Source organism: Fimicolochytrium jonesii (assembly GCF_025526975.1).
Source record: "Fimicolochytrium jonesii strain JEL569 chromosome Unknown EV422scaffold_25, whole genome shotgun sequence".
Taxonomy (NCBI): Eukaryota; Fungi; Chytridiomycota; class Chytridiomycetes; order Spizellomycetales; family Powellomycetaceae; genus Fimicolochytrium; species Fimicolochytrium jonesii.
In genome coordinates, this window is record NW_026515692.1 from 90,866 (window position 1) to 109,384 (window position 18,519).

The following is an 18,519-nucleotide window of genomic DNA, read 5'->3' on the forward strand; positions in this document are numbered from 1 at the left end:
GGGAATCTATACTAATCGTCTACTTTGCGGTGTGTGATGGTGTAGGGTGGTTGGTTGCTGCTGCTGTATTGAGCAATGGGATTTGATCTCAATCCAGATCAACAACCTCTGCGGATGTGTCTTCATCGCCCAGTGTTTGGTCATGGGGTACGAAGAAGTCAGAGACTCGTAGTTGGCGTACTTTCATGTCCTGAGAGAATCAATGTGTGAGCATCGCAGATTGAAAGGTCGAAAGGTCATGGAGAAGTGAGGAACCTACACTTGCGTCGAATTCGTGTAAGAGATGTCCGTCTAGTTCACGGATGGCTTCTCTTATTGGCATCATGGCGGCGTTTCGGCATAATTCTTTGAGGTCGCTGCCTGTGGAACCAACGGCATATTGTCTCAGATTCTCGTGCGTTAAGGGGTTGGGACTAGGACGAGGGAATAGAGCCCAGAGGCCCAGAGCAAACGCACCTGAGTAACCTGCTGTCCTGTACACAAGCTCCTTGACATCGAATCCCGGCTCCAAATCCGCACCCGCCAGCAATAACGACAGCACCCGCGTCCGTTGCTCCGCATCCGGTAACCTAATCTCGAACCGTTTCGGCATCCGCCTCAAAATCGCCTGATCGATATCGGTTGGACGATTCGTAGCTCCCAGTACCAGCACCCGCATATCCCCAGTGCTTAACCCATCCCACAACGTCATAAACTCTGCCTTCATCATCGCGGTCACTTCGTGGTCCTGGCTCTTCCTCTCTCTCAGGAACGAGTCGATCTCGTCAATGAAAATGATGCAGGGCTGCAGCTTATGCGCTAGTGAAAAGACGGCGGAGACTAGTTTTTGCGATTCGCCGAACCATTTCTCCATCAGCGTCGACACATGCAGGTTGATGAAGGTCGCTCCCGACTCCTTGGCGAGCGCTTTCGCCAGCATGGTCTTCCCACAGCCCGGTGGTCCGTAGAGCAGCACGCCTTTCGGTGCTCCCAGCAGTCCGGAGGCGGAGCTAAACAGCTGCGGATAACACAGGGGGTAGATGACGGACTCCTTGAGCGATTTGACGATATGGTCCAGCCCGCCGATATCCTTGAACCCGACGGGAATGTCTTCTGGATACACGACCTCCGCCGCGATGATCTCCTCGTGCTCCGTCAACTTCAGGACCTGCAGACCCAGCCTGCCCAGCACGCGCGTGCTCTTTGCTTTCGCTTCCTCCTTTTTCTTCTTGAAGGGGTCCATCCCTGCCAGCACCCATTTGACGCCAAAGTATAGGACGACCTGTGAGAGTGCGAATATCGATACGTCTACGAGGACTTTTTTAGAAGTTGGGTTCAGCTTCATCATTGCGGCGAGTGTTCGGGCGGGGGAGGATGCGGTGGGTTGTGAGAGTGGTGTGAAGACCATTAAGAGGGGGGGGGTTGTGGTGAGTGAAAAGACTCGTTTTTTTGGCTGTAGAATCAGGGAGTGAAGTAGCAGGCTGAGGAGGACTATACGACGTTGACTGACTTGTGCTGAAGTGGGAGCTGTCGAGTATATGTATATATAGTGGTTGCGGTGAGCAACAAGTATCGGAAGTTGGAGGGGGGTATGTTGCGAACAAGAGGGGAACGCGGACAACGCAGGTTGGAGCGAGAGAGGCCCTTAATCTCGCTTGAAGGCATTAAGGGAAAATAAATAATTATCCTCAAGGGAGGGCGGAAGAACTTGAAGGTTCTCTTTATGCTCATACCTGACGCGAACCAGTGCTACTGGAAGACCCGGGCTCCGAGAATCAACGCGTTGATTTCAAACTATGAAGTCGGCCGACATCACGATCGAAGGGCCACCAAATACGGATTGACAGGCATGAGCTGCTTTGGTCACTATGCAGAAAACAGATGCCGCTTCTGCCTACCTGATCTGCAGACCTGATCTGCCCTGGCGACATGGTGTTCATCTCTGATGGAACAGTCAGGCGGAACAGCACTTTATCTTGCGGTAGTCATCCAAGAAGCGACCAAACGACAGGCGCCGTGCCTATCTGCAATTCACTCACCAGGCCATGTCAAATATGGGCAATTGCAAACGAGATGGCCCGTGTCAAGCTGGAAGCTTTAGAGGCTCACAAAAACCTTGGGCGTGGTGGGCGGAAGAAGAAGGAGAAGAAGAAGAACGAAGAAGGGAAACATCGGTGGGACACGGAGGAGGAGTTGAAGATGAAGATGAAGATGGAGACGGCGCCTACGACCGAGGCTATGAAGAAGATGAAGGACGAAGAGGCATTGACGAAGATGGAGGAACCGGAGAGGGAGGATTTTATTGGAAAGCTAGAGCGCGGGAGAGCGCGGGTCTTATTGGGAGGTACGTGGGTTGTACGAGCAGTAACGAAATCTTCTTGCCCTCCTTTTGTTTTTTCCAACAAGTCCATCTCAGCTCACTTTACAATCACAGTGAATTCCTGAGACCCTCCCTTGTCGGAAGTGACTTTTACTTTGCGCGGGTTAATGTTGGTCGCTATGCGGACTTGCCAGGCATTCTTTGCGACGACTACCGGGGCAGGTGTTGTATAAGGGAGGTCGAATTTGGGCGATACGCAAGCATCATCGGAACACGAGGGATACACAGTGAGCTTGGCGCCTTCTTCGGAGCCCGTGCCCGAGATCCGCAACGACGCCTTCCCGTCGTAAGTGCCGATATCGATGGTAATCTTATCGTTAGGCTGAGGGTCGGAGGTCTTTCTTTCGCTGAACTTGCTGATAAAGCCTCCGGCGTACTTGGTCGCCACAGCATAAGTGTAATCGCGTTTGCCAAATCGGCCGAAAACCGTAACCTGTGCCGCCGTGGTCTCGGTACTCAGAGTCTCGAAAGGGTCTCCAATCGTTGGACCCGTGCTGCCCTCGTATTCCTGAATGAGATACGATTTGGCATTGGCGTCTTTGTTCCAGGAAATCGTAACGATCGCAGCTCCACCCACGACTTTCAGACCCGTTGGGACGGGGACGGGAGCAGCGAGGGTGTAAATGAACTGTGCCTTGGTGAACTCGTCGGAGTCGGAAAAGGCGTAGGCGACATTGAGTTCGACACGCCCGCCGGGGGCGATCGCAGGAGCTGATTGCGCTAGTTCGATAGGACCGGTATATACCTTGGCGGAGGCGCTAAAGATCGGTTTTGGTGATTCGGTTTCGTAGATCGGTGTGTTCAACGTGTATTTGATGATTCCGGCGTTCGAAGAAGTCAACTTCACAAACTGAGCCGTCTGGCCTGTGGCTGGCTCGGCGGCGAGCTTCAGGGGGCCGCGAAGAGTGAATAGGTCTGAAGTCCTCGTAGTCGGATTATCAGTCGGCCCGTGCTCAACCACAGCGCGAATCTGGACCGACGTGGCGTCGATAATATTTGGTCCCACGACCGTTATCTGAGTTTGTGAGGCGGGAGCAGGGACATAGGCGCCGACAATGTCGCTACGGACCGCCTTGGAAGCTTTAGGCTGAAGGACCAGAACATCGTAGCCGGCCAGTGGATTTAATCCAGCCGGCATCGTGGGCTCTTTCCAAGAAACCGTGACAACGTTCTTGATTGCCGGGGTTTCACCCGTGGTTTCCACGGTAGTCCAGTATTTGCTGGCAGGAGGCGCGAATTCTTGAGGTCCCGGAGGACAACCACCCATGCCAGGTCCACCAGTTTCCCCTAATTCATGGATCGTCAGTCCTCGAGGGAGGGCGTCGGGTGTCACATCCAGCCAGCCCATCACGCGAGCTCCTCCTCCTCTGTAAGCAATCTGTGCCGCTTCAACGTCATCAAAAGTGAAGGTGGCTACGAATTGATTATTGTCTGCAAGAAAGTATAGGTGGTCGTTTACTTTGTCTTCATTGCGATTTTACAGCACTGGGGGATGACTAAAAATCACGTACCCGGGTTAATGACGAGGGTAGAAGTATAGCCGTCGTGGGTTGTAGGTTGGGGAGCCCGAATGTCCCGTTTTGTTACGAAAGGGCGGAGATCGGGATTTACGATTCGCACTTCGTAACAATCTTTACATTTGTCTTTGTTGAACGGGTCGACGTACCCTTTCAAGGTAAGGATTTTGCTGCCATCATACACGACGCTGGTTATTTTAGCGTCGAGTGTCCGAACCGAAGCCTCCTTGATGTTGTCGAAATACAGATCGATGATGTCTCCGCCAACAATATCAGGGGTGACTTTGATGTCGGTCCCTGCTCCCCAACAGTAACCGCCCGGGTGGTTAATGTCGAATGCATTGGCTCCTCCGCTGACAACAGCCTTCACGGATGCGACGACTGTGAGGACGGCGTCAGCGGCTAACCCGGAACGGCTAACCATACGGCTAACCCGGACCTCAGCGATTTTGCCTTGCTGTGCCCAGTAAGCTTCGACTGTCAAGAAATCGCGATCTGGGAAAATCGATATGCCATTCGGGGGCATGGGAAGGCAGTCGCCACCATCCTGGCATGATAGGGGGGCGGCGATGGCTACAGCCAAGATAGTAGCCCACACGAGCAGAGACTGTACTACTGCCGAGCCAGAAAACATGGCGGGCGTGCAGATTGTCGTAAAATGTGGGCCGTCTCAGGTTTCTGAGAAGAGAGAGCACTGAGATTTCCTCCTCTGCACGACTACTGAACTTCAGTATCGGCGTCAGGAAATCTCTCGGTGTTTATAAGTCTTTTGGTTGTCCGCGCTGGGAGACGTTTGGATCCATTCCATTCAGTGAGCGGAAAATTCGCGGCTTACCTACTGTAAGGGTCGCGCTGTCGATTTTTGTTGCAAACTTCTCATTTTCGATTTTCCGCCGCTTACCTACAAGGAGGCCCATGTCGGATTCGTCTGTAGGGAGGGCAAGATCAATGGGATCCGGCGGCCCTCCCTGAACAACGATCCCTGAAGGCAGCACTTATACGCCTCTGCCTATATAGCACCCTGCAATCCGTCCCTGAGGGTGCGTATAAATAGAGGATTTTCGATTTTCCGCCGCTTACCTACAAGGAGGCCCATGTCGGATTCGTCTGTAGGGAGGGCAAGATCAATGGGATCCGGCGGCCCTCCCTGAACAACGATCCCTGAAGGCAGCACTTATACGCCTCTGCCTATATAGCACTCTGCAATCCGTCCCTGAGGGTGCGTATAAATAGAGGCGGCAACAGCAGTCATGTTTTTTCGGCATGTATTGCTAACACTGAGGACACTGCTCGGCCATGCGCACATCGCGGCAGAATCTTGTAGGCACACTGCTGCTGGGTTCTCGTGGCGCTTGGGCATTGTCTACGGCGGGATGCGGGGGTAGGAATTTCCGTCCAAGATCATTTTGATAGCGGGACTGCCACCCAGGTTTTCGTCGGCTAATGACGTTTGAACAGATCCGACTTCCTCCATCGAGGGTGTACTTAGTGATCGGAACGCATGTGTCCCAGGTTCCGGTGTTCAATGCCGTCCCTGGGAAATCAGTAAGTTTTCATAAGCACCACTGGTATTGGGACCGAGCACTCCGAAAGCTCACACCACATGCTCTCTCTCTAGCCGTCGACGGGAACCGAGATTGCTTGGAGAAATCCACTACAAATGTCTTCCCCCCGACCGGGGCTGACTGGGTTATCGTCGAGCGTTCTTACGGAGAAAACTGCAAAGGATGTAAGTCACTGTTTAGCCCTTGGAGGTTGAGTCAGATGAACGCCGGACGATTCTTGACACATTGTGGCATTTGCTAGTTTTACAGGCGGCATGGACAAAGGCCTATAAAGTCGGCGCGCAGGCAAGCGACAAATGCGTGTACAGCTGCCCGGCCGGTCATCCTCAACGAACATGCGGTGCAGTTGTCGAAGACTTACTGACTGATTGTGAGCTGGGCCGTACCGACAAAGACTTTAGTGAGATATGGTATTGCGCGAGTACAACATGGCCAGGCGCGGGGTATACCTCGGTGGCACCCGGTGGAGCTCCAGCCACGCCCGGTGCGCCAGGCGAACCTGCTAAACCCGGTGAACCGCCGGTTATTCCGCCTGTGGCCTCACCAACGACAGCGACAACGACAAAGACGAAGACGACACGGGTGCCAACCCCAGTCCCGACCCGAGATGTGCGAAGTGGGGAGCGCTTCTTCCGTAAGATTGGATGGATGACTGACCACCCGCAGCTACTTTGACCACAACTCATCAACGTTCCCCATTCGCTTTCTCAGCGCTTATTGCAATAGGAGTGCCACTCGGTAAGAAGGACTTGCATTGCATTCTTATTATTCCTCAAATTCCTCAATCAGCACATCGGTAGTGTACAACAACTACGGCGATCACGACCCGAAAGGTCTCATCTTCGCGCACGCGCGCAACAAAGAGCATCTGCTGCAAGTGATCGATGACTATCCCGACAGGCTGGCGGCGAAGGTGATATGGATCTATCCTCTGAGACCTTCCAAATCGGTTTTCCTGACATTAGCGTCTTACAGAATTTGACGGTCGATCCTGTTATCACCCCTTTGGTGCTGCGCGCCAGAGTCGGCGAACGTGTCATTATTCAGCTCGAGAATCTCATACCAGACAGATTTGTCGGTATCCATCTGAACGCCGCAGGATATAACACTTCCAGTGACGGGTCCGCTGTAGGGAAGAACCCTCATTCGCTTGTTGCGCCGAACGGTACGCGAGAGTACGTCTGGGAGCTCGAGCACGAAGGGCCGTTCTTCTTTCAAGGTACGTCAAGCAGATTGACCTATGGTAGGGCGTAAGGTGTTCACCACTCATGTGTAATACGGAGCAGATGCCGGAGACCTTAACGGTGGGAAGGAAGGCACCAACTCCCATGGCTTATTCGGAGCCATCATTGTTGAAGAAGCCCACGCCGTGTGGACTGATCCAGAAACTGGGGCGGAACTCATCGACGGACCTTACGCTGATGTTCACCCACCCAAGCGCGGGTAAGTAATGCATGGCGGCTATGACAATTCCGGAAGCATTCGGCCCCTTATTATTGGCACAGGCGGCAGGCGCGAAACAATCTTCCTGGGTGGGGATCAGACCCTCCGAAATACCCGCCGGATGAAGCGTCTTATAGAGAATTCGTCGTATTCATTCACGACGAAGTGGAGGCTTATAATCCTGACCTCGAAGAAGGTACGTGAGCATCATCACAGACATAACTCCTCCGAACTAGCCCTAACTGACTCTCCTAGTGCCAAGCCCTTGCGGAGCCGACGCTCCTAGTGCACAAATGAGCATGAGGAAGCCCGCGAATGCTCCAGAAGTCGAAGTTGGAGGTGCTGCGGATGCTGCTGCTGCGGAGATGCCGCATGCCGCCGAACAAATTGTTTTAGGTGCCCTTGCCGAGGCAGCCGAGCAAGCAGACAAGGACCTTGAAGGTCTGCCCGGTTTGCGAGCTGTGGAGATTATGCCTATAAGGTAACTTAGCGAGCTGCGAGTTGTGTGCTCGCTGCGTACGATGCCTTGCTGAAGCCTTTGTTGGTTTAGTTATCGCTCTGAGCCGATGTTAAACCGCCTTCGAATTATGCATAAGCGTTACAACCGAGGAGAGTACAAGGATGACCCTGATGCGCCCCATGATGAAGAAGGTAAGGATCGGAGCGGCTTTTGGACAGCTGTTGAGAAGAGGTCGACCGGGACTTAGCGAATCCTGTTCGCACCCATCCCCTTAGTGCACCATAGTTCATGGATGTTCGGCGACCCGGTTACCCCTATCTTAAGGAACTACATCGGCGATCCGCTACGGATCCACGTGTTCCACGCAGGTGTGAAGGAGACACATGTTTTCCACTGGCACGTTCACCAGTGGCACGCAAACTACAAGGACCGCACTTCCCCGTTGATTGATGCAATGCTTCTCGGACCGCAAATGGCCTATACCGCTGTTGGTCTTTACGGTTCCGGGTCTCGACTGCTAAATCCCGGAGATGTCATTTGGCATTGTCATTTGTATCCGCACTTCCACCATGGGATGTGGGGTATCCAAAGATCCTATGACACGCTTCAGAATGGAACCATGAAGTATCCCGACGGCACTCAGATCAGGCCGCTCCTCCCTTTGCCGGATCGCGAACGCCCGCCGCTTCCAACCGCTGAGAAACCTGGGTTTCCAAACTTCATCGCGGGGAAGATGGGCAAAAAGTCCCCCCGCGTGCCTTGGCCGGAGAGCAAATTCGGCCCTGTGCCCGAAGGCTACACCTACCGACCGGCGACGGAGTTAGAAGTAGCTGCCATGAACGACGACCCTGTCCCAGGAGGGCTCTTCGTCAAGATACCATTCTCGAGAGCGCTCCCATCCGTCCAGTATAACATCAGCGTTATCGAGAGAAAAACTAAGCTGAACGAGCATGGATGGTTCGTGGACCGCGCAACAATGTTCATCATGGATAATGAGATTCCCGACGTCGATCCGTCCGAGCCTTATCCATACGAGCCGTTTGTGGCCCGAGCAAACAAAGGTCAGGTCATCGATATCACTGCCATCAATAGGTTGCCGAAAAAGTCCCTTGCCAATCGCCATGACAATGCGCTGCCCGTATGCGGTGCTATTGGTTATCAGGGCGAAAGTTCTTTCCATGTTCATTTGGTAAAGTTTGACGTGATGTCCGCAGATGGCTCATCGACTGGTTGGAACTACATCAGTGCGCCTAAAGCCGGCGAGAAGTTTTATTACAAATGGTGGGCCGACGAGGAGTTTGGCAGTATCTTCTTCCACGATCACCTCTTTGCGAACACTCGACAGAAAGCCGGACTGTACGGGAACATGGTCATCGAGCCTGAGGGCAGCAAGTACTTCAATCCTCGGACCAACGCACCTATGATTGCTGGACTCGAAGCGAGAATCGAGACACCCACCGACTCTTACAGGGAGTTTGCGTTCTCCTTTGGCGACTTTGTACCTGCCTTCAACGGTAGTCTCAGCCAAGCCATCCGTCCGCCTACAGCACCTGGTGGTATGGACGATCCTGGTATCTCGATGATCGGGTATCGAGCCGAAGACCTTAACTATCGAGCCTCGCGCGGAAATCCTGAAACGTGGTTCTCCAGTCGCAAATTCAAAGAACCCGTCACTCATCTCTACGAAGCTTACCCTGGTGACAAGATCATCCTTCGCATAGTTCAAGGAAGTCACGAGGAGGATCACTCTTTCCAAATTTACGGCATGAAGTGGCGCGAGTTTTTGGATAACCCTACATCCAAATGGACGAATCAAAAGTCGATCGGAATATCGGAGGCGACGAACCTTTGGATCGATCGAACGTACGGACCAGGCGATCATATGTATAAGCTTTCTGGAATCAATGATCTCTGGACGGGAAACTGGGGCATTATTCGGGTCCACGATGGCATTCGACCAAACCTACCCCTGCTATCTTCAAACCGGAAACCGAACTTCCGTCCACTGTCAAACATATTTTCGCTCAACTCCGCTGCTGGAATGAAGACGCGGGAATACCGAGTCGTCGCAACCCGCAGGCAGATTGACTATGACAGTGATCTCTCCGACCCGTTTGGCATCATGTATGAAGTGGACTCGTACAAGGAACCGGATGGCGCGTGGCAAGCCGTGTCGTCGTTTGGCAAGAAGCCGGAACCCTTGGTTCTCCGCGTGCGAAAAGGAGAGCTGCTCAAGATCCATTTGGAGAACCGGCTGATCACTTCAATGAAAAAGGAGCCGGCCTACGCGAGGATTGCGGTGGAGAACGACGCCCGAAACGTCTCCAATCACATCTCCATCCATGTGGATGTGTTGCAGTTCGACGTTCGAGACTCGATGGGTGTGAATCTGGGTTGGAACCCTGATCAAACTGTTCCACCAGGCCAATGGAAGACCTATACGTATCACGCTGACGAGGAAGTCGGAGCGGTACCCATGCACGATATGGCCGATGTGAGAAATCACCGTCGTCACGGAGCAATTGGAGCGGTTGTTGTTCTCGAACACGATGCTGTGCCTGATCAATGGGTCGGGACTTCGACGGTCATACGTGTCCCTTCCACAGGGCTCATCTATGATCAGTCAGTGCTTGTTGTCCAGGATGGGCTACGCCACTTTAAGAACGGGGATTTGACGATGAATGTCCTAGATACGCCTGTAAGTGATGAGGACGAGGATAGAGGTCAGAAGGGCATCAACTACCGTTCCTGCCCGACACACCGGAGGGTCAATGAGACCCACGTGCTCTTCGATTCCCCCGGGGCGCTGGTGTTACCAGGAAGGGCAGGACGGCGCCACAAGATTTCTGTCATCGGAGGTACGGAACGAGAAAGAATGATGACTATTCACATTCACGGTCACACCTGGAAACGATGGCCGACACCTGGGGTCGCGAGTCCCTATGTCAGCACCATTGACGGCATTACATCGGGATCCGCGGTGTTGATTGACTTGGAGAACCCCGTCGAAGGAGACTGGTTGATCCGTAACGGTGGGTAGCTATTCTGAACTTTTCGACGATGTGGTCATTGACTGGTAGTGGTTATTACTATTAGGGGTCAGCCTCTTCGGCGTTACTGACGGGATGTGGGCAATTTTGCGTAACGGTCCTGCTCAGGCTGAAACGCTGGGTACGTATATGCATAGGCTTAATTTGCGCGAGAGTGCACCCCATAGGACGCCTGTTAATCTCCTATCGCTCACTATCAAACTACAGAGGAGAAACCTCGCAAGTCGTCGATACAACTTCCACCCAAGACTACGCCGACGTCTGTTCCGAACGTCACCAAAACTCCCACGGCCGACGCCAGTAAGAGTGTCGACTCGAGCGTTTCAATAAATGAGGCCACGAGGATTCCGACCGTAATGCCGTCGAGCTCGGCCAAGGCAAGCCAACCCACTACGGCCAGTGTCCCTACGAGTGAGCACCGCGATGCGACATCGCCCGCCGTTGGAAATCTTCCGTCTCTGCCCATATTGACGACAGTTGTCTTGATTGGACTTGGAGGATTCTTTTTAGGACGCGGCTTTTAGACTTTTATGTCCTGTATTGTCTGCTGAATATTTCATATCTTTGGCATGCTTGTTTGAGTCATCATGAAAATAACGTTGCAAGGATGGCACCAGATCGGCTGTGCAGGAGGCGGTGATCCCGACCGCAAGAACCAATTCCATCTCCGATGTGAATTGAGTTTTCCCTACCTACAACACCTCGCCGCAACGACGCCGCGTCGTCAAGGGGGTCTGAGCATCGCAGCAGATATGTGCGGAGTTAGAGGCCGATGCGGGAAATTTCACTTGAATTTGGTAGTCGATCTAACAGAATATAACCCAACGGACCCAGTGACATATCCGTCTCCTACTACGAGGCGGTAGATGCCACTGTGGATTGGAAGTCCAGGAATTTCGCATAGCAATTGGTGGTTTGAATGTCCCAGCGGACGCTGACGTTGGAGGCCGCCTAAAGAGCTCCATCGGGCGCTGCAAACGAGGAGAATGTCGGAAAATCAGCGGTTGGAATCCGGTATGTTGCCACGACCGTTTGGCGGTTCGAAATGGATGGCCGTGCCAGAAGGGCTATACGGCCACCGCATAGATCGATAGACGCCCAAGAATGCTCCCGACACGGATGCTGAGGTGGTTGACTGTGCTGTTTGGTGTATGTATAACCGCAAGGGCGCTTTACTTCTAGGGAGCTGGATCCGGACTTACGACCTCATGTAACAGTATGTTGGGCCGACGGACGAAGCTGCGTTTGGGTGGTGTTGGAGACGCACCAGCCGCGCGTGGAAATCGACAGCGCGATCATCCGCTATACGTGTTCGTGTCCGCCACATGCGCGAGACCCTCGCAATCGAGTCTTTTTCAGTTCATATTCGAGACATGAAGCTCATCCAGAAGCCAGTCATCAAGTTACCGTTCTTTCGCACCTCCGAAAATTGCAAGTAAGAGGAAAAATGTTCCATTGAAATTTCATATACTGTACTATAAAGAATTGAAGATCTGATCCCAAATACGCCGTACACAAAGTAATGTCCAAAGAGTGGCAATGTTCCCAAAACGAAAACGAAAGTCGAATGATGGAAAAGGAATAAAAGTGGTCGGGAAGGACGAGACAATTGCGAAACAGAAGGCAGGTCATCGCAAGTATCCGAGCAAAGCTCAGAGATGACCGGAGAAACGAACGGACGGGATATCGGCAGTGCTCTTGTCGTCCTTGTCGGTCTTGTCCTGCTGCAGGCCATCATTTCGATGGGGAGCCTCGTCCACGAATTCGCTTCCCACATCTACTTCCTTGGGGCTCACGCGCAAGATAGACCACATTCCTTCCATAACGTGCGATCTGATCGGTGCGAGTACGGGAAAGGTATCGGTACTGTTTAGCATCACTCCTCCAAGCTCCCCGAAAAACAACGCCGTCATACCGAACAAGGCCGAACCGCCCAATCTCCTTGCCTGTCGGCCTTGAACACGAACGTCTCCGTGCGTCCCGGGTTGATCGCATTGTCCACGCCTGTCGCAGTCGCTCCCGCGTTCTCAATCTCCGAAAACACATGTCCGTGCACATGCAGCGAAATCGCTCGCGGCTTATCGTTCGCGGCTACCATATGGAACATCTGGTACCTTCCTTGGACCGCATGCCAGATGGGTGTGGGCGGGTTGTCGGGTTGAAGCCAGATGGGGTCAAAGGTTGGTGCCGAGCGATAGTTCAGCCCCTTTTGTCCTTGATCTTCCGGGTCTGATCGTCGTTTGAGCAAAATGAGAAGGGGAACGGCGCGCGCTTGAAGAACAAAATGTTCCATCTTTACCGATCTGGTTTGCCAACCGCCGCATATGAGGGTGACACAAGTCCCGATCGTCGTCCGGCAAGGGCATCTGACCATGCTGCTCCTTCAACCAGACTGAGATGTTGCACGCCTTGAAAAAGAACGGGTCACGCAGGAACTGAGCAAGGGTGTGCGGTCTCGGGGCTTGCAAATCGTTCATAATCTCGGCATTCGCAACATCGCCGTCCGCTCCGGTGTTCACGTTCGTGTCTATGTCGGGGATGGGTTCGTTCGGATTTCTTCTGTTGAAGAGTCGCAAGCCTAGTAATGACAGACAGACAAAGTCAGCATGGGACCAAGCGACAGGCGGAAACAGGGGTGTCTCTTACCATCCTGCAACAAAATGACATGCTCATCCATGACAAACACATCATCCTCATCGATTCTTGGATGGAACCCCATAGCGCCGCCCGCTTGATTGAACCGAATACTCGCGCTGTCGTCAAACTGCCCGGGTACTGACCATACGCGCTGTAGCGTAGCTTCCTGACCGTACCAACGAGAGGGAAGCCACCCTGGGGGGCGAACGACGAGCGCGCCGATTAGACCGTGGTGCCGATGGTTGCGGAAGTCGGATTGATCTTGAAGGACGATGGGGCTGCCATAGAACTGGGAGCCGGCGAACATTCATCAGCCGAATGAATAACATAACGCAACGAAAAACAACGATTCTTCTCCTTTTGGTTAAAGCAGTTTCGTACCTGGTCCGCAAACCACGTGAAAGGCCGAGTTTCGCCGGGTGGGACGGTTTGGTCCGGATTGAAACCGACTGCAGCAGGAATGGGATTAGGGCCCGCCTTGAAGTCGCCACCTGAGGAACTTGAAAGACACGGATGAACCCACCATTGGTCCCATCGTTCGTACGGGTATCAAAGAGAACGATGTCAGCGTGGATGGAAACGTGTTCCGAGACTCTGCGGAAGTTCAACAGATCCACCGGGACTATTGAAGAAGAAGGAAAAGAACGGCATTAAGGGACGATTCTCGCCAAAAGGGCCAGCGTAGAGACCGCCCGCATAAGACTTACCTTCGGGTCTGTGCTTTTCCGCCACCAGGTCCCGACGAATATTGTTGGTGAGCCACACCGTCACAAACTCGCCGACCTGGGCGCGGATGACTAGCGGTTCCGGGTTCTTGCCCTTTTGCGCCACAGAAATCCATGTATTCGTTCCAGGCTCTACAAGGGCGGATTTGACCAGATGTTAGTTTACGCATCCTGTATGTTACACATAACCCCGAGGGAACGAACCTTTGTAAGCCTCGAGCCGATAAACCAAACCAAACGGATCCTTCCAGGCTGCCCCAAAAATCCCTCCGTATAATCAATCAGCCTCGTTTCCGCAACGACCCGGTATTCTCTGTGGCGGCTTGGGTTGATCTTAGCCGGTAAGTGCGGCGTGGTACGGTTGTTGAACGGGTCCGCATTGCTGGGGAGCACCGGCAGCGATGCGTTCAGGTGGTCAAAGACACGAACGAGCGACCAGCACCCGAGCCATGTATCGTCGATCACGCCCCAGTAAATCAGGTGATCGCCAGGCGTGTAGTCTCCCTCGATGATTTTGGTGAAGGCCTTGGAGATGCCGAGAATTTGCTGATCTACGAGGCGCGAGTCGGGGTCTGTCCAGAGGTCGTGCCAGCGGAACCCGTACGCATTGAACGAATGAGACTCTTCGTGCGAGCCTTGCCCGATGCGTAGCCGGATGGTATCGTTTGGGTATGACTGGTAAATAGTGGTGAAGGGATCGCCGAAGACTTTGGAGTCCATCAGCAGACGCGGGTCCGGCTCCTGGTGATGCTCGCGGCGGAAGCGTTTGATGCGTTCGCGGAAAGGTTCAGACTTGTAGTTGACCACCATGACGCCGTTGTCGTTGAGTGCGGACGGGAAAGGCGGCGGGTTGATTGGGATCCCAACTCTTGTGAACGCTGGATGCTGGTCAGCCACAAACTGGACAATTTCGCAGAACCAGTCGCCGTCCGGCTTGCGGATCGCAGCTTGGATCCCCGTGAGCGTGCGTTGAGCCAGATTGTTGTTCAAGAAGTATTCCGCACCTGGAGTAGTATTTGGAACCATTGATCAGAACTCTGCGAAGGCTGGCATGCACAGACCGAAAAAACTGCGGACAACAGAACTCCGAAAGGCTCAATCGGCGACATTGCATACAATCCGCGCTTTTGACGGGTTTGTGGGAAGAGATGGTCGTGAAAGAAGACATGACCGAATTCCTCGTCTGCCCACCAACGCGCAATGTAGTACCGCCCGAACCGAGCGCCACTGATGTAGTTCCAACCGACGGAAGCTCCATCAGAACACTGGACATCAAACTTGACTAGGTGTACGTGCATGCCGACCTCCCCTTCCAAAGGATGTTTCGGGCAGTCGGGCACTGCCATTTCGAAAGCGTCTTCGGGCAGGAAGGTGTCGAACTTGTTTTTAATCGTGTTGACGAGGACATTGCCGTGATTGCCGCGGAGAATCAATGGGTCGTATGGGGTAGGGGTGTTCCGGTCGCCAAACTCTTCCTCCTCAATCATGTAGATATGGCCTTTCGGATCATGCCAGCCGTAGTTGTTGAACAAAATATCTTTATTGATTGCTGAGACGTTGTGCTTGACCTCGCGTACAGGGATTCCGCGATCGATGAACCCCGTTTGCGGGTGGGAAACAGGGCCCAGAAGTTTCCGGGCTGGGGGTTGGCGTTCATCGCAGCAACCTCGATAGGGTTGGCAGGACGATAGTCTGATCCCTCAGGGATGGGGCCGAGTATTGCCTCGGGCCAGCCAATGCGAGGGGACTTCTGACGGAACTCGCCGGGAATGAAGTTTGGGAAACCAGGCCGAAGAGCGGTGGGTGGCGGCGGAGGTTGACGGTCGGGGAGCACGAACAGGGGCTGGATCTGACTGCCGTCGGGGTAGCGTTGAGACCCATTTTGGAGCTTATCGAATACGCGGAAGATTCCCCACATGCCGAGCGTGAAGTGAGGGTACAAATGGCAGTGAAAGATCACATCGCCGATGGATTTCAGTCGTGAGCCCGAGCCATATAATGCGGTGAACGTCGTTGCCCATTGTGGTGACAAACTGAAGGAATCAGTGATAGGGCTGTCGGTCTTTCCGTCGACGGCATACCATTGATGCACATGCCTAGCGGGCGGAATGATAAAGTGAGCGAAACTTGTATTCGTTGCCCAGCTACAAATCTAAGCTCACAACTCACCAGTGGAACACATGCGTCTCTTGGACGCCGCCGTGGACAACCCGAAACTTGGCGGGATCTCCAGCGTAGTTGGTGAACACCAAACCCGGGTCGCCATGCATCCAAGAGGAATGGTGCTGTTCTTCCCCGAAAACGGGACGCTTAAGGATGCCGTTGTTAATGCGGTCGAATACGTCGGATTGACGGTTGCGGAGGGGTTCGGAGCGGTAGCTACGATGGAAATGAAATGCGTCAGGAATATGGGATTAGGGGGTAACCTCATGGGATCCGTAACCTACTTGATTGCGTGAACAGCATCATTGTCTCTTGTTTCGACGTCCGGCCTTCCGACAGACGGCCCCGGTTGCCCTTCGCCGCACGGGTTTTCCGTCAACTTGAAACCCTTTCTGACTTCCGCTTGATCATGGAAAATAGTGACGTGCTCGCGGAATGAAGCGCTAGGGTCGTGCAATTCGGGCTCCTCGCGGAAGAAGTCGGCTTTGAAGTTCCGGTACCCCGATCGCTTCGGTGGATGGATATCAGCAGTAAGGCCGTCGCGGATAGGCTTGCCGGTGTGGGGATGCGTCCTGAATTTGGGACGGTGCTCCAGATGTCAGTCTTCTTCTTCAACGCGGTGTGTCATCTCGACTTTAGCAACTCCGCTACTCACCAGCGAGAGCCGAAGGGTTCCACCACCAACGCCCCAAAGAGGCCGTGTAGATTGGTATCATTTTCGCGCCCGCCGAGGTTGCCTGCATCACACCTTCGTGGCCACACTGCCAATGGTACTGATAGCGGCCGCCTGGAGGTGCGAGAGACGGAGGGTTCCTGCCGACTGAACCAGCAGTTACGATGGAGTGAATGACGAGGGCACCTCGCAATAAGAAGACTCACCAGCGGACCCGTCGTCCCTCACATCATGCCCATCCAGAGCAACGTGGAGGCCTACAGCATGCTTGCGAATGTGGTTCTCCAGGTTGACGGTGACGGAGTCGTGCAAGTTGCAGCGAAGCACAAGAGGGCGCACGAGCGGGTTGAGCTCAAACCGGCGTGCAGTACGCGAAGTCGCATTGATTGAGTTGGGGACAAAGTTCTCGGAATAGCGTTCGAGGGCTTGCTCGTTCTCTACAAGGGAAAAAGCAGCACCAGCTATTGCATCTAAGCTTTTTCAAGGTTTTGCCCAATGTACCTTTCAACGCAAACATGAGTCCGTTGGGATCGTGATCTGAGCATCGGGAATTGAAAGCGCGGATGAGACTGAGTGATAATGATATGATGAGCGACAAGCAAATCCAACGTACCTCCGTAAATGTTGAACACGATAGGAACTTCAAGCGCCACGACATCTGTTCCGAGAGCACAGATGATATCGACAAGGAACCCCTGTATTAGTAACGGCTTGAAACAGCCTCGCTTGAATGCTTAAATCACAAATCCAGTACCGTAATGACGATGCTGCCGTTCAACGGGCACAGTCAAGTCGATGCCATTAAGGTCATAGACCGGGACAGCCGGAAGTGCATTGATGCCGAGCACCCCGTACACAAGCAGTGACAATCGCGTGATGCGTTTAAGGATCATCGTGTAAGAATGTATCGGAAGAGGTGACAGATCGTAAATCGGATGCGAGGTGTAAAATGGATGAGGAGAGTGGGATGTGGGATCCGGAATGAGGATGGGTGGATACGACCGGCCTGCTCCCTTTTATAGCCAACGAGCTCGCATGCCGCTTCAGTGACAGTTCCAAAAAAGAACATCTTCCGCTCCCGCAAGTGGTTGTTCAGTCGCAAGGCCGCCAAAATTCCCATGACCGCACTAAGGCAAGCCTAAGGCAAGCGGAATGGAGAGCGAAAAAGTTTCAGCATGAACGATCAACCCAGTTGTTTGTGACCAGACCTTTTTTTTCGATGTTCACAAAGTCCGCTCCTTGGGGAAGTCCCCCTCATCCAGGCCCAGAAGCCTCCTCTTCCTTGCCTCGAGGGAAACGCACAACGATGCACAAATCCTCGCAAAACTTCATAAATGTCAACGGGCTGCGATGTTATCACAATGGAGCATGCGGTGAACTTACATGGACCCGTCACTGAAGCACTGCCCCTCACTACGCACTGACATCCAGCCGTTCCTCCTTGTCGCCATGTGGCATCAGTGCAAGGTCAAGGAACAATTTCGAATAAGGTGCAAGCAATATGTGCGCAGGATCGTCGAATGTTAGCACCGTGCGGTGTTTTGAAGTTGGTAGTCGCCCAGATTGTTGATGTGAACGTAATTGCTTGGAAGTTCCGATTTTTTAGTATGCTGTCACTACAGCCTGAACGTTCCGGCCGTAGAATCCATGGGACAACGAGGGATCAGCTCCGCTCGTATGAAAAGAATCCATGGCTCTGCCCAGGGGTTGTGGAGCGACGTGCCCTTTTTAAGAGCGAATTTTGCGAACCGCTCAACATGTCGGGGGCCATTTTTTCGGCGGTGAAGGTTTCATCCGTGGCCAGGGCTGTTAGACATGGAAAGGGAGGCGAAAACCCACATATTGCTCAGGTAAATAATTCGGAGGCGAGTCGGAGGTCCACATCAATGTGCTTGTGATTTTGGCCCTGCGGCGTTGTGGTTCGAAA

General features: G+C 53.3%; 4 protein-coding genes across 4 annotated transcripts; 1 reads left to right on the forward strand and 3 right to left on the reverse strand.

Moving 5' to 3' along the window:
* Positions 1-88: 88 nt before the first annotated feature.
* Positions 89-1,324, reverse strand: EV422DRAFT_499644 (P-loop containing nucleoside triphosphate hydrolase protein; the record flags this gene model as incomplete). The annotated part of the gene is made up of 3 exons (XM_053068097.1): positions 89-190; positions 260-360; positions 457-1,324. 3 exons carry the CDS (start codon positions 1,322-1,324, stop codon positions 89-91), a joined length of 1,071 nt encoding a protein of 356 aa, XP_052922760.1.
* Positions 1,325-2,411: 1,087 nt separating this feature from the next.
* EV422DRAFT_539937 (uncharacterized protein) lies at positions 2,412-4,896 on the reverse strand. Its single transcript, XM_053071104.1, has 3 exons — positions 3,871-4,896; positions 2,750-3,790; positions 2,412-2,645 (listed from the first exon to the last, which is right to left on the reverse strand). Exons 1-3 carry the CDS (start codon positions 4,508-4,510, stop codon positions 2,563-2,565), a joined length of 1,764 nt encoding a protein of 587 aa, XP_052922761.1. The 5' UTR covers positions 4,511-4,896; the 3' UTR covers positions 2,412-2,562.
* EV422DRAFT_539939 (uncharacterized protein) lies at positions 4,755-11,034 on the forward strand. The gene is made up of 14 exons (XM_053071105.1): positions 4,755-5,257; positions 5,335-5,421; positions 5,495-5,605; positions 5,683-6,075; positions 6,153-6,179; positions 6,242-6,354; positions 6,417-6,660; positions 6,728-6,884; positions 6,947-7,080; positions 7,140-7,365; positions 7,435-7,535; positions 7,620-10,376; positions 10,441-10,515; positions 10,602-11,034. Exons 1-14 carry the CDS (start codon positions 5,173-5,175, stop codon positions 10,916-10,918), a joined length of 4,827 nt encoding a protein of 1,608 aa, XP_052922762.1. The 5' UTR covers positions 4,755-5,172; the 3' UTR covers positions 10,919-11,034.
* Positions 11,035-12,303: 1,269 nt separating this feature from the next.
* On the reverse strand, positions 12,304-17,485 carry EV422DRAFT_603527 (uncharacterized protein; the record flags this gene model as incomplete). Its single annotated transcript, XM_053073740.1, has 16 exons — positions 12,304-12,623; positions 12,694-12,972; positions 13,041-13,320; positions 13,413-13,480; positions 13,555-13,653; positions 13,739-13,886; positions 13,961-14,760; positions 14,952-15,293; positions 15,356-15,852; positions 15,926-16,135; positions 16,204-16,491; positions 16,575-16,656; positions 16,799-17,029; positions 17,094-17,129; positions 17,206-17,287; positions 17,336-17,485. The coding sequence occupies 16 exons, from the start codon at positions 17,483-17,485 to the stop codon at positions 12,304-12,306; spliced, it is 3,912 nt and encodes a 1,303-aa protein (XP_052922763.1).
* Between the last annotated feature and the right edge of the window lie 1,034 nt (positions 17,486-18,519).